This window comes from Pavona decussata, unplaced genomic scaffold, assembly GCF_977016875.1.
Source record: "Pavona decussata unplaced genomic scaffold, jaPavDecu1.1 SCAFFOLD_83, whole genome shotgun sequence".
In the NCBI taxonomy this organism is placed as follows: domain Eukaryota; kingdom Metazoa; phylum Cnidaria; class Anthozoa; order Scleractinia; family Agariciidae; genus Pavona; species Pavona decussata.
The window spans coordinates 206858-220798 of NW_028145501.1; the positions used below are offsets into that span (position 1 = coordinate 206858).

The 13941-nt window shown below is 38.7% G+C and overlaps 3 protein-coding genes across 3 annotated transcripts; 1 reads left to right on the plus strand and 2 right to left on the minus strand.

Moving 5' to 3' along the window:
* Window positions 1–1338: 1338 nt before the first annotated feature.
* On the minus strand, window positions 1339–5911 carry LOC146475676 (uncharacterized). Its single transcript, XM_085115375.1, has 3 exons — window positions 5537–5911; window positions 3175–3786; window positions 1339–2231 (listed from the first exon to the last, which is right to left on the minus strand). The coding sequence occupies exons 1-3, from the start codon at window positions 5771–5773 to the stop codon at window positions 1620–1622; spliced, it is 1461 nt and encodes a 486-aa protein (XP_084971501.1). The 5' UTR covers window positions 5774–5911; the 3' UTR covers window positions 1339–1619.
* On the minus strand, window positions 5801–7532 carry LOC146475677 (uncharacterized). The gene is made up of 2 exons (XM_085115376.1): window positions 6674–7532; window positions 5801–5935 (listed from the first exon to the last, which is right to left on the minus strand). Exon 1 carries the CDS (start codon window positions 7530–7532, stop codon window positions 6696–6698), a length of 837 nt encoding a protein of 278 aa, XP_084971502.1. The 3' UTR covers window positions 5801–5935; window positions 6674–6695.
* LOC146475678 (THO complex subunit 7 homolog) lies at window positions 7458–12325 on the plus strand. Its single transcript, XM_085115377.1, has 8 exons — window positions 7458–7606; window positions 7684–7807; window positions 8147–8274; window positions 9207–9293; window positions 9925–9982; window positions 10081–10147; window positions 10890–10959; window positions 12176–12325. Exons 1-8 carry the CDS (start codon window positions 7594–7596, stop codon window positions 12247–12249), a joined length of 621 nt encoding a protein of 206 aa, XP_084971503.1. The 5' UTR covers window positions 7458–7593; the 3' UTR covers window positions 12250–12325.
* Window positions 12326–13941: the final 1616 nt, after the last annotated feature.

Below are 13941 nucleotides of genomic sequence, written 5' to 3' on the forward strand. Positions count from 1 at the left end.
ATGGGTATGTGCCGCTGTGAAGGGTATGGTTTTCACAGTTTAGTCTGGGATAGGATATCATTTACCAGGAAACTGATCAATTGCTTGAAGAATTTAGTCTAGACTAAGTTTCCCGGGAACTGACTATTAAAAAATGCGTTGGAAAATAGCGAGTCTGGGATAGGGTAGATATTTTTGGTCTGTAGTCAAGTATAGGATTACAAAATGCAGCTGTACTTGGTCTGGTTTAGGGTAAGGGTTTCAGAGTCCCAGCAGCACACACCCACCCAAACATTTTCAGAGTAACCCCCTCCCCCCCTCCGCACTTGGGCGTGGTAGGACTATGATTTGACACCACTTTAAGTTAGATAACCCAAACAAAGCTTGCGCTGGTTGGGAGAGGGCTACAAAGCTAGCTTAGAACAGATCAGCTTTGTTAAAAAACGGCTTATTGAGGTTATAGGCATATAGCTCGGAGGTAGGTAACTGGTGCGCTTATGATGTCCTTGGGGCAAGATTCAGAAAGCCCTCCAAAGATTAAGATGTATCTTAAGTATTGTTTCATAAAAAAAAAAAAACTTTTGTCAAAAAACAATAGTTATGATGCAATGATGCATCTTAACTTAGAAGGGGTTCGTAAATCTGGCCCCTGGATGTTAAGAACCTCTGGCAAGCGAGCAAATTGTTTTTGTAAAATGTTCTTCTGTTTCTTGGAGATGAAACATTTGCTGTCAAAGCAAATTTTCAAAATGATATGTTTCATTCAGAGTAAATATCAAGCGTTTGCAAACAGGAAGCAAGGTGGAAAGCAAAGGTTACTTTGTTTTTGCAGTAGCCTTTTGAGATTCCTAGGTAGTGACATTAAAACCAGAAATCTTTTATTCTTTAAGTTTTGCGCATTGTTTGTCCTGTTTCATTCGACAATGGTTCTGTAATAAGAACCGAAATATTACGATCCTTTGTTTCATTGCTCATATGTGAATTTCTTTTTCAAAAAGACGATTTTCCACACCAATTTTCCCGCACTGGCAAGACTCTCAGGTCGCCGATATATTGTAACAGTGTCAAGATTGGAGCTCTTGTAGAAATGGAGAAAATCGCCATTGAATATTGAAACAATAGAAATTGTTAATGAGCCAAAGAGAACCCTATTTTCAAAAATCGAGGAGGTCCCTTTTAAACTCATTAACCAATTTCTATTGTTTCACTATTCACGGGTGAATTTCTCCATCAAAAAGAGGATTTAATGCGCGTTGAATAGACTGTTACGACGTCAGTATTTTGTGAAAGTGTCAAGATTAGAGGTCTTGTAGAAGCGGAGAAAATCTTCTTTGAATGATTATTCAAACAAAAGAAAGAAAAGTTTTTGTCCAAATTTATTTCATTATTCCCATGATATGGCAGTCATTTCTTGTTGATTAATTTAACACACTGTAGAAGTCATGAACACAACTTTAACACTGCTATCCAACCTGCATCCAATGTTAACCTTCCCACCAATAATTTTAATTGAACAAATAAATTATTAAAAAAAAAACAGAAACATTGTACTCTGGATGCCAGATAGTCCCATGTTCACGCCTGTATCCATGTTGATATAAATAGATTGAACCATCCAGCATTCTGCCAGTTGTTCTGTGTCATCGATAACTAAACTGTAACTTTGCAACGACCATCATGTGATCAGAAGGAAACATCTCCTCAGGAATTCTACCATTGACAGTTTCAAATGTGTCTTTAAGGGAAGACATTGTGATAAGGTAAAGTGACACAAATAAAGCAATCAGAGCCAATACAAATGTTCTGTTTGAACACAAGAAAAGGATTCTGGAATGAGATCGTCTTGTCCTGGCAGGGCATCTCAGAACAATCACCTTCACAAGTATGTACACGAGAAATATCGCTGTTGCTGCATATAAAAGACCAATAAATATAAAACTGTGATAATGTTCAGCATCGCACTCATAGCAGAATGGTATTTCACAATTATTCTTATCGCCTCCCTTAACGCACACACCACAGCGACATGACCCATGTGGGCCACAGTCTTGGTGACATGTGTATTTGAAGCGTGGCCCCAGAGCTGTTTCTCTTGCCATTCTAAATGTTGTTTTTAGTCTCTGCCATTTGTTTTGGAAGCTGTATTTTTGTTGGTAGATTTTGCCATCTCCATGAAGCTCAGCAGAGATAACCCTCAGACCAGTCACCGATACAAGGATCCTGTCAGGACGGCTTACTGACCCAGGCTCCGGCTGAAAGACAAAAAAGGATTCAGGGGTTTCATTAAGATTTTGAACAATTGAGCAAAAGGTTAGTACACCTGGGCAGGGTAGTTAACTTGGATAAGTTCTTTTACGGAAAATGTCAGACAAGATGTTAAAAGCAGCTGGACAAAGTCAAGTTCACGGATGTTCAATTTGCCCTGTGCCCTGCCCTTAATGAAACCTCTGAGGATTCTGTTTCACAAGTTGTACCATGTTTTTAGTTTTATTTTTGCACTTTTTGGAAGAAAGAAAGGATGTGGCTCAGGTCAAAGACCCTCAATTTGGGAGGTACAGTGTAATAGATCAAGTACGAGGAAGAATGTTTCATACAAAATTGTATTTCCAAACACTGAGAAGTGATGCTGAGTTTTTTTTAACCAAGTTTGAAGTGTTTGGAAATCAGATGAAATGCTCTTTCAAGTGTTTGATAACTTGGAGAAATTCAAAGCCAAAATTCATAAAATTTTGTTTTCTCTTCCTGAATTATTATTCAGTTTGAGTAACTTACAATGTAGTTCCCTTTCAATTGCACAGCAGGTCCTTACTGGTCATAAAATTCAGTTTGTTAGTAAAATCCACATATGCGGAGATGGAACATATATATAAATGCTCCGCATCTTTCCATACCCAGTGTGTTTTAACATTGACAGAGGGCAACATCAGATTTAACATTTAGTGGGGAGCAGGGATGGCACAGTGGTGAGAGCACTCGCCTCCCACCAGTGTGGTCCGGGTTCAATTCCCAGCCTCTGTGTTATATGTGGGTTGAGTTTGTTGTGGGTTTTCGTCTTTGCTTCTAGTGGTTTTTCTCTGGGTATAAACCCTCTCCTCAAAAACCAACAATTCCAAATTCCAATTTGATCTGGATTATCGTCTAGCACTTTATCATTAGCTTCTCTACTTTACTTTAATAAACTATACTCAAACATACCATGTTCCTGAAGGTATTTCCTGCAATGTCTCCATTTGCTGTCACCCAAGCATCCACAAAACCATATCCCTGACTTGAATCCTGGGGATCAAAATGACGTGAAGGCTGGCAGGAGCCTTCCATGTCAAATGATCCTTTCATTATTCCATTCACTGGCCAGGGAAAGTTATTATAAGCATTAAAATCACCCAGCAACACCGAGCGCTCAGTTCCTGTCGAAGCAACATAGCTAATAACATCAACTGCATTCTCACACTGTTGATCTTTATCATATGAAAAATGAATGACTGTGACATCAAATTCATCACCGCCAACATCAACTTGCGCATGAAGGAGAATTCTCTTGTTCTTATCAGGGCTTGCTTTACCAACCGTGAGATTGACAACATGGCTTAATATTATGGGATGTTTACTGAGGAGGCCCAGTCCCTCCTTTTCCCACCCTGGTGGCTCTTCTTGGCCCAGCGGAGGTGTTACCATGGTAACAGGGTGATAGATCAAGTGTTTATACTGTGGTATTAACTTTTGAAGTTCCGTCAGTTGATTTTTGTGGTCCTTGGCATCAGCACGCACCTCTTGAAAACCAATCACATCTGGATTAACCTTGTTAATCTGCAGTATAGTGGAAAAGAACATTGCATTAACAGTTTTTTCTTAGAACTGTGCGTAACTGAAATGCACTCTTAGAAACTGTAATCTGAACCTCACCTCCTGGTGAGGTTATTAGGCAATAATACTCAGTAACATACAGTCATACCTTCCGTAAGGCCAAGATGTAGGTGGTAGCTTATGAGAGTCAAATCAGGGGGGGGGGGGGATTCCTCTGGGAACAGGTCTAACACATCTATTTTATTCAAAGAGAATTTATTGCATACATTTTCCTAGTTCCAATACGAGCAGTGCTAGGTTGTCACTAAAAGTTCCTCCTAAACTCTGAGTAGTGTCGTACATACAGAGGACATGGAGATCAGACCATGTGTCACGTGGTCACTTACAAGAGGTTAAAAACAATGAAAAATTGTAATGCTGTCACCTAAAAAATGGTCGCAGTCGCTTATCAGAGGTGGTCATTTATGAGAGGTTCTGATATTATAGGGCTTTGACTGGGAAAAATTTGGTGTTTTGGGCGGGTGGTCGCACCTGGAGGTTTGACTGTAATACCACAGTTTATAAATCTAATCATTATTTACCTTTTATTTAAATGTTAGATACTCTAATGTTACTGATATAAAAACAGAACTGTAGAAATGTAGACGTAGTAGTAACAGTAGGATTAACTGTGGGCTATGTATTTAAAAATATTTTATTATAACAATTCTAAACAAAATATATGTATAAACTATAGATATGTAGAAGGTTTTTCAACTTCCCTATTGTTTTCCTCTGACTTTCTATGTTCTTATTAGTGTATTCTTATTATCAATCTTTGTAAATCCTACTAACTTGCATCAAGCAGCACTTTGCTTCTTTTGAATAGGAAAATTGATGTAAATATTAGAAATACTAAATATAAAGTTGAAATGAATAAATTATAGACAAATTACAGCCTCCATGGCTCACTATACACTGGACAAACAGTGACATGCCTATCAGTTCACACTGGGGAGTCTTTGGAAAAACAGTGGGTGTGTTCACAGTGGGGTATTTGTGAGCAGTCGAGGCCGATGGGTTTACAGTGGGGTGCCTGTGGACAAACACTGGGGAGCCTGTGTGCCTGTGGGGTGTCTCCATGGACAAAAATTTAGTTTTACAAATATTTTGACTCTGATAAAATTTGATTTGTTGCAACTGTACATGATTTTGGATGGACTTTTTCACATCATTATTTAACTGAGGAATAACTGAATTTTGTGGAAAGTAAGAACAAAAATATTCATTATTTTTGCAACATTGCCAGCAATATCTGTGTTTACCTGTTCAAACAATTAATTTACCAGCTGCTTATATGACAGGAAGAAACCCTAAAACTTTTTCTTTTTCATAGCGGAAATATTATTTTAATGACTTTGACTGTTTTAAGCTTAAATTTATTTTCATTTTAAATAAGTCTTCAAGGATATTGGTGCTCTAACAATAGAACTCTTAGAAACATCACTTCACAATATGGCCACGTTTTAGTTTTCTAATCATATTAATATTTAATCAAATACACGGTACGTTGCTTTGTTAATGATCAATGGGGTAAATAATACTATGCCAAGCAATGCTTTTGTATAAAGAGAGAAAACAAAACGCATAGGAGTCTAACATAAACTTATCACATGCTGCAATCAGTATGTATTAATATCCAATATTCCTGCATTACAATACATGGATCTAAAGCATTGGCTTATCAAACTAACAAAATTCAAATTAAGCTTACCATTTCTGCGATATATTGTTTTCTTGTTTCCCATTGAAACATAACATTCCAGATATTGTAACTCGCAACAGTTATGACTTTATGCCCAGAAACTCGCCGATCGATGAAAAAAACTCCGTGGAAAATAAAAATTACGAAAAACAAGTAACTCCGCGACGCCATGACAGCTCGTGGTATTTTTCGTTCATTTCTGCCTCCTTCGGTTTGTTTTGGAGTATGTGGTAAGCGGTTAATCATCGGGCCACTGAGTGGGTCATAAAATTTAACAGGAAATGTCTCCAGATTCAGGCACTCAGTCAGCGGAGTGCTAGAAGCTAGGTTAATACTTCAAGTACCTAAACCAATCTCGTACCCAAAGTCCCCAAGGCTCTATCGCAAGCGATTGGTCGCCAAGAAAGACTGGGGAGATCGGAAAAATTTAAAATAATAATCATAATAATAATAATAATAATAATAATAATAATAATAATAATAATAATAATAATAATAATAATGATAATAATAATGATAATATAGAAAGTAAAAAATTCAAGTACCCCAGAATCTATATGATCCCAATCTCGTACCCAGAGTCCTCAGGCTCTTAGGCCAGAAGCTGGTCACCAGGAGAGACTCTGGGGAACTGGAATTTTACCCGGGGGCTCCCCCGGTGAATTTTATTGCTGCAGGATTTCTGCGCCAAAACAATGCAAGCCATTACGAGGCAGCCAAATTCCCCAGAGTCTCCAGGGTTGTCAACTCTCCCAGATAATTCGGGAGACTCCAGATTTTGAACTGTATCTCCCGGTCTCCACATTTATGTCTGTAATCTCCCGGATAATATTTGCCGACTTGACTTTCCGAGAATAAAATCTGAAATGTTAAGCACTGTTTGAGCTGCTGTTTTATAGACTTAAAAGAGTCCTGCTCCCCCCCCCCCCCCCCTCCCCCTCACTGAAGCCATGAATTTAGCCTTGATGCCATGCTCCTGTAAGGCGCTTTGTTGTTGCTGGCTGGGAAGTCATATTCTCCGTATTTGAAGACCTGGGAGATTGACAGCCCTGAGTCTCTCCTGGTGACCAACTGCTGGCCAAAGAACCTCAGGACTCTGGGTAAGAGATTGCCATGATCCAGGCTAGGCTAGTTACTCAGTACCACACCTTAATTCAAGACCAAAGATTTAATGCCTCCATCCAGTCGCATGGCCATCCTCCATCTGTGGTTCTAAAAACCCACGGAAAGCTGTTCCATCATGGCTCCAGCGAGCACCATAACCCTCACTGCACCGCACTTCAATCACCTTCAGATCATGTGGCAACAGGTGAATATTAATCCATGATGAATCCTCTAATATCCGCATTAGAATGGTGTTAGCATGTTCATTTTTGGCTTGTTCACTCCCAACACAGGAACCCCACCATTCACTGGTCACATCCCTGTGGCAGTGCTTTGACAAGGCTCTTGCTCCAACGGTTAAATTTGCATTTGGTTTGTGTTTCTTGTTAAATGATGCTACAAGAGTTGACATTGGTGGAGGAAAACTATCAATGCTTCCTTGTGTCCAGCGGATATTCAACAAATCAAGGAGTCCTCTAGCGCCAAGAATTTCAAGAACTGAAATTAACTGGGAAGCTTTTTCCTCATCTGAAGTCTCTGGCCAGGAAATTTTGAGTTTTGTCAGCAGTGGTGAGACTTTTTCTGAGATTTCTTTTCTTTTTTCAACAGAACCTCCCTCAGTTAACAAACCACAGTCTTCACTTTTCACAGGGAAATTTCCACATTCCATCCATTTTAGTAACTTTTCAGAAATTTCACCATACAGGGGATAGTTTGGATATTTTCCTTTTTCTCTTGACAGAGAAGGGTCTGATGCTTCAGAGAACAGCAAGGCATTGCAGTGTTCTGCAGAAAGGAAGCCAGAGTTTTGAAGTAACTCCTTTTTCAAGACACTCTTTAGGACTGAAGTCAGAGAGGGAAGAGAGACCATTGTTAGGGGACGAATCATGGTGACATACATAATGGAGCATTCGTAAAGTTAGAGTCCAGTCTCACTCAAGTTTAGAACGTCAGTTTTCAAAATGGCGACCGACGGTAAGCGACTAGACAGAATGTTATATTGTTTTGCGATCTGTATCGATAACAGTTTGATTGTGTTTCTCCTACTTTAGATGAGATAATAAGGAAGAGATTGTTGATTGATGGCGAAGGTGCCGGAGACGATCGAAGAATCACCACGCTTCTGAAGACATTTTTGAAATGGTGTAATTCAACAGGCTCTGAAGAAGGCGATAGGTAATCTCAGTTTGCTCTGGTTTCTTTCATCTTTATTTGCTCCATTTCATGCCTTATGTGTCCCTATTATTATGAATATTATAAACCAAGGGAAAGTCGGAAAGAGACAAGAAATCCCACGTGATGACGTATGCTACTCAGATGTGGATTTTGTTTTGTGATAAATGAAATACATTTTAAGAACGTTTTCAGACTCAATCTAGGAAAAAAAAAAAGAACGTTCAGCCTCGGCCCCAAAATTAGACGTTCTTATATATACATAAAAAAGAGTGTGCATTTGTTCCTTTTCAGAACAATTTTCATTAATTTTCGTTTTACTGCGTTCTTTCCTATTTATAGTGATGCAACATATCAGAAAATGCTGCTACAGCTGGCTCAGTGTGAATTTGCAATCAGAAAAACGCAAACTGTATTTGAGATGAATGAGCTTGAAACTGAGAACTATGAGAAAATTTACAATGAGATAGGTGAGCACAACTAAGGTTAATGACATTTATGTACTGCCCTTTATGGAAGCACAATAATCTAGGCATTAAGTGGCCCATCATGGCTTGGTTTGCGAAGATATCAGCACCTCTGTTAAACGCAACAAAAATCAATGTCATGAATGCACGAGCAGAGGCCAACAAAGCAAAAGCTGGGATCCCAGTATAACATTTGCTGGGATCCCGGTATGGCGATGCCAGGATCCCCGCTAACTGGCCAGAGAATTTTCCATGTAATTTCTTTCTTTATTATAAAACACATTAATCTCAGACAAAAGTAGCAATAAGGGTATGGCGAGGAGACCTCGAGAAACCATTGAGCTTATTTAAAGAAATCACTGCATATGTGTGGCGTGAGCAAATCACAATTCTTTTAATGAAAATTTATACATTTTGTTTCTTGAAGGTAGTTAAACTCATCACTAATAGATGAGCAAAGATGAGCCAGAATCCGCAAAGATTTGCACTAAGTGATCCACAACAATCAGCAAAGCAACGCAAATGCAAATGTGAGAAACGCTGAACTGCCCCTAAAATCACCCCACAGTCTACGTACACCAATGGGAAAGGCCCTGACTGCATTGGCTCGAGGTTAACTTTGCCTAAATAATTTCTTTAGCCACATGAAAACTAGATGAACCAGTGATATGTGATGGAAGAGAATTCCAAGTTTTAGGACCAAGATAAAAATAATATTATTGTAAACTGTTTAAGATTAGCAGGACAGGCACATGGTCTATAACTACCTGCTGTCTAAATTACTTTCACTGGGCCAGCAATTTCTTGCAACAAAATTCCCCCTTTGAGACAGCAATTTTGTTATGTGGAACTTTATGTTGGTATATCATTTGGCCGTACAGGCAAAATCTTCATCTTTAGGTTCTGTATAACTTAATAAGAATTGTCTGTTTCAGAACAAAGTATTACACATGCCTATCAAGAGATCTCAAATTGCAAGACTGAGCTGCAACAGGCAAAGAGAATACGAAGAAATAGGCAAGGTAATTGTCAGGGCATTTTATATTAACAAAATGAACCTCAAAGCTTTGTACAGTTGAGACACTATCTTGCCGTTGTCAGTGTATTTTTGTTGAGCATTAATTTGATTAGTCCATATAGTTTAAAACAGTATGCAATTGACGATTTACATGTGACATGTGACATGTGACATGTTGGTGTACAGGAACAATAAGATTTTTCTCCTCTGGGAGTTAACCTCCATTTTTATGCAAACTGTGTGAACAAATTTTCCTTTGTCTTGTACACCAACATGATGGCAATGCAAACCACTTATATATTAAAAAGCCAGTTTAGTGTCAAAGAGAATTTAACTCAGTGCTTTCTGCTGTGTGACAATAGGCAAAGTGTAAGATGATTATATACCAATATAAAGTGAAGGGGTGGGTTAGAAAGAGGGGTAAATTCAAGGGTAACATTTGCCTTGAATATAACATTCCAATCTTAGTAGAGATGGTGGTTCTAATCATTGTAAGCTTAACCTTTGAACCTTTTTTATTGGTTTGTTCAATAAAAAAAAAGTTGAGGGAGTTGGAGGAGCTGGAGTTCTCAGTTATTGCTACTAGTAAATACAAAATAACTAAAAAAAAACTAAACAATATTTGTCCTCTTAAGAATATGATGCTCTTGCCAAGGTGATAAGCAAGCATCCAGAAAGACAGGAAACACTCAAGTGAGTCAGCGTTGATTTTTGTGACAAGTATTTCCAAACATCTCATACAATATAAGAACTTCTTTGTTTTTGTACTGAAGACTTGTTTTGTTTCACAGACAAATTGAAGAACTTGACAAGGAGCTTAACTCACTGACGGAAACAAAGGAAAGTCTTTTCTCCAAGGTAAATTGACAAGTTATTCGGCAAATTGTCATCAGGGTATGTTTACAGATTAACTCAGAAGCTGCTCGGATTTTAGTTGCTTGAAGGGGAAGTATCACAGGGATTTTGACCTTTTGTGGTGAAAATGGTGCGACAACACCTTCACTTACTTACAAAATAATTGTAGAACATCAAGAAAGAAAAAAAAAAAAGAAAGAAAGAAAAAGAAATCAACTGAATTCTTGACAGGAACAACTCATGACCTGCTCTAGTGTATTTTGGAAACGAAAATGCCAGAACTTGAAAACTGTAAGTCTAACAATTTTTTAAAAAAATTGCAGTCCATTCTAACCCAGTCTATCCATAGACAGAGACTCTCATCGATAGTTACACTGGGGTAACAATCTACAACAAATTTTGAGCAATAGTTTTAGGTTTCTGTTGACAAAAGACGTTTTGGAGTTTTTGATATAACACCAAATCCCCGTGATAATTCCCCCCCCCCCCCCCCCCAGAAAAGTGCGTTGTTTCTTTTACCAGTTTCAAATTTGAGCAACCTAAGCATTTACTGCATTGTTTGTTTTCTCGTATTTTCGTTAAAAATAACTAATCAAAGGCAAACGTTCTTTAAATTCTTCCAGGAGATAGAAAGGTTGTTACGTTGGCTAACAAAGCTTAGAGCTGTTACTTGTTTGTGTATTATCGTTGGAACTTTTCAGGCATCAAAGACAAAAAAGTAATAATGATTGCTTTTGCTTCCTAGTTGGAACTTCGACAGAAACAGTTTCATCTACTTATCAACACAATTCACGAATTACAACGAATGTTAGAAGGTAAATGTAAAGTTATAAAACTACCGGCTGACACCGAGAAAAAAACTAAATCGGTCTGGCACTGAATACAAATGTTTGGTTTATCAACAGAGTTAACAACTAAAGGTAAATTGGCCACCGTAAAGAGTTTAGCCCTTCGTCAAAGCGAACCCAACGACGAAGGACTAAAGGTCGAAACGTCAGCAATCGAATCTCTTTGTGGTGGTCAATTTGTCTTCAGTTATCAACTCTGTTGATAAACCAAACATTTGTTTCCACTCCCCACCGATGCAACCTCCTTATCCATTTGTTATGGCACTGAATAAAGTCCTTTTTGATTGCAGACATCCCTGCCCTCTCCTATCGGCTCACTGCCCTCTCTTATCGGCTTTTACTTTTTAGTCAAAGCGTCAGTCTACTATTTTATCCTACACAGAGTACATTTGGTCATTCAAAAATTCCTTGACACTCCTGCAAGATAGCAAGGTGCACCAAACATGAACATTTAAGGAAAATACTTAAAATGTTGTCTCCTGTTTTCTCAGATCGTTAAAACAACATATAACGGCTGACCTTTTTTTCATATTTCAGCGAAACTGAAAGGAATAATTTTAACAGCGTTACGAAATCTTGAACTGACATTTTACCTAAGAGAACTTTAGATTTTATGTACAACTAAATCCGAATTTCTGAGGCGATTAAGTGAGGCCTCCCGAACAGATATCCACCGAAATGAACCGGTTGGGTGTCCATATCGCAGGTTTACTATGCATACAATACCCTCGACTGTGTTTTAAAATAGCTGTGTCGGTTATAAAAGCCTTTGTTAAGAAAATAATTAGGGATTTCTTTCTACATTTTTACTGAATCAAACGTGAAGTTTGAAGAAACCGCTCTTGTAAGCTGACAGAACAACAAAGCTGAACATCGTTTTTATACAAGGTTAAACGGCTTGTAAATCACGGTACATTTACACCTTGAACTCACCAAAACACCGTCTGCTGTGTCAGCACCATGGTAGTCGTGGACAAAGACGACAGAATGAAGAAACTAACTTGGTGCTACCTCGCATCTAGTTGTCATTGCCCAAAACGTGGGGTTCCATCTTCGAGGCCGAGTTTGCTGGTAGCGAACGATGCGAGACAGCTTATCCAAGAATATCAGACTTTCCATCCATATGTGTACTCTTTTCTTTTTTGATCTCCCAAAATTGACTCAGTTATTTGTATTTCAACAGAGGACAAAACTGACTCTGATGCCGAACCATCCTCAAGCTCTGGTGCCGAAGGTTCCGCCATGGACACAAGCTAGTTGCCTTGTTCTTATTAGTTCTTTTCACTATAAATTGTACATATTTATTTCAGTAATAAAACATGTTTCAAGTGCAAATTTCAAGAGTTTTGTTCGTGGCCAATTTTAAAAGTTATTTGATTATCAACATAAGTTACGCAAACCTGCTTAAATCCTTATGTTTTTTAAAAGATACCGTGTTTCCTAGAAAAAAAAAGCACCCTGGTCCTTGACCCTTAGTGTCAGAGATAAAGCAGCGTCATTTATAGAGAGGGAATCATCAACTTTTTCATGAATGAAGCACAAAAACAAATCAGTTGTAATGACAACAAAGAGTTTCGATTGTCAGAAGGAATTATGGTCCAACTTTCGCCTAGTGATCCACAAGGAATTGAAGGAACCAAATGCTGTTCATAAATTCATTACGTCTGTATTCTTTCTGCACGCATTGCGGACCATTATTTATGGAAACGAGGGCACCACAAGCGATGGCTAGCCCTCGGGTCAAAAATTGCAGGCGAGTCCCTCTACTTGACCACGAGGTACCCGGGGCTTTAGCTCCCCGCAGCCCGACACGTATGCTAGGCATCGCCCGTACCATTCAGTGTAATCTGCGAATGAAAAAGCTTCCTATAACGTCTCGAATATGCCACGCTTGTGGGAGCATAAGCTACACGCATGCGCACATTCAAAACTCTCAGGTGTCACAGAAATCGATTCCTTAGTCTGCCCTAGAGCCTTTGTTACTTTTAAGTAATGTTGTGGTTTACCTTCTAAGAGGCTGGTGCGAAGACGTAGTTTGTCAAATCCGTGCATCTGACTGTCCGTACTCTCACAGGCGTGAGGCATCATTTAGGCCGAGTAGATCGAGCCAACCTCTTCAAAGACCACAAGGGCGTAGTTTGGGTTTATATAACGTTCATCTTAGGAACGATGGGATTAGTGATCAAATGGTCCCAAATGTCCGTCCTGTCCTCTCCCTGACAGGATCGCAATCGTGTGAGTGTGTCGCGGAGTGCTTTCCATTTTATACCCAAAATTTTCGGTGCAAGGTGTGAAACGGAACAACTTCCACCGTCGTTTGTGATCTCGTTAGTACATGTAGCTAAAAAATAACTTGTTACTTTACCGTTTAACCCCTAATATCAAAGAACAAATTCTCCTTACTTTTCCCATACTTTTCTCAGGGGCACCCAACGACAGTTTTCTCTCAGATCCTTTGAAACGCTACTATAGGCTATCTTGCGAGCCTTTAAAGCTCTGTAGGTTCATTTCAGGGCGCGCTATAATATTTTTATCTGTTCGGTCATTCTAGGGCAACTTGAGTCTTTTCGAAATTACTAGGGCATCTTTGTCCATTTCCCGAAAACCTTAGGCCTTATTACCTTTCCGAAAATCTGAGCTGACCTTTTTTCGGCCCTCGAAACGATATTTTTATCAATCCGAAAACACTAGGCCTAAAGTTTTCCATATCACGAAAGTTCGAAGTGAAAATTTCCTTTAGAAAATTGTAGGGGATTAAGGGCCTTCCGAACAGATAATTTACCGAAACGATCCGTTGGTTGCCCCTGTTTTCTACTAAGGAGAAGTTATTTTAAAAAGTATCAAGAATTGAAGTCAGCGCTTATCTTAAAATGGAAAGTTGAAAAATGGGAAATTTAAAATTAATTTAAATTAGCGAAAACGCACAATTTTTTATCCAGTGACAAACTT

Excerpts from the sequence above, each read along its gene's own strand:
- LOC146475676 (XM_085115375.1), bottom strand. The coding sequence starts at position 5,773 with ATGATTAACCGCTTACCACATACTCCAAAACAAACCGAAGGAGGCAGA. Across the intron at positions 3,787-5,536 it reads AACAATATATCGCAGAAATG|ATTAACAAGGTTAATCCAGA; the intron begins GTAAGCTTAATT and ends ACTATACTGCAG. Across the intron at positions 2,232-3,174 it reads GAAATACCTTCAGGAACATG|CCGGAGCCTGGGTCAGTAAG; the intron begins GTATGTTTGAGT and ends TTTGTCTTTCAG.
- LOC146475678 (XM_085115377.1), top strand. Across the intron at positions 7,808-8,146 it reads GGCTCTGAAGAAGGCGATAG|TGATGCAACATATCAGAAAA; the intron begins GTAATCTCAGTT and ends TCCTATTTATAG. Across the intron at positions 9,983-10,080 it reads GAAAGACAGGAAACACTCAA|ACAAATTGAAGAACTTGACA; the intron begins GTGAGTCAGCGT and ends TTTGTTTCACAG.
- LOC146475677 (XM_085115376.1), bottom strand. The coding sequence starts at position 7,532 with ATGTATGTCACCATGATTCGTCCCCTAACAATGGTCTCTCTTCCCTCT.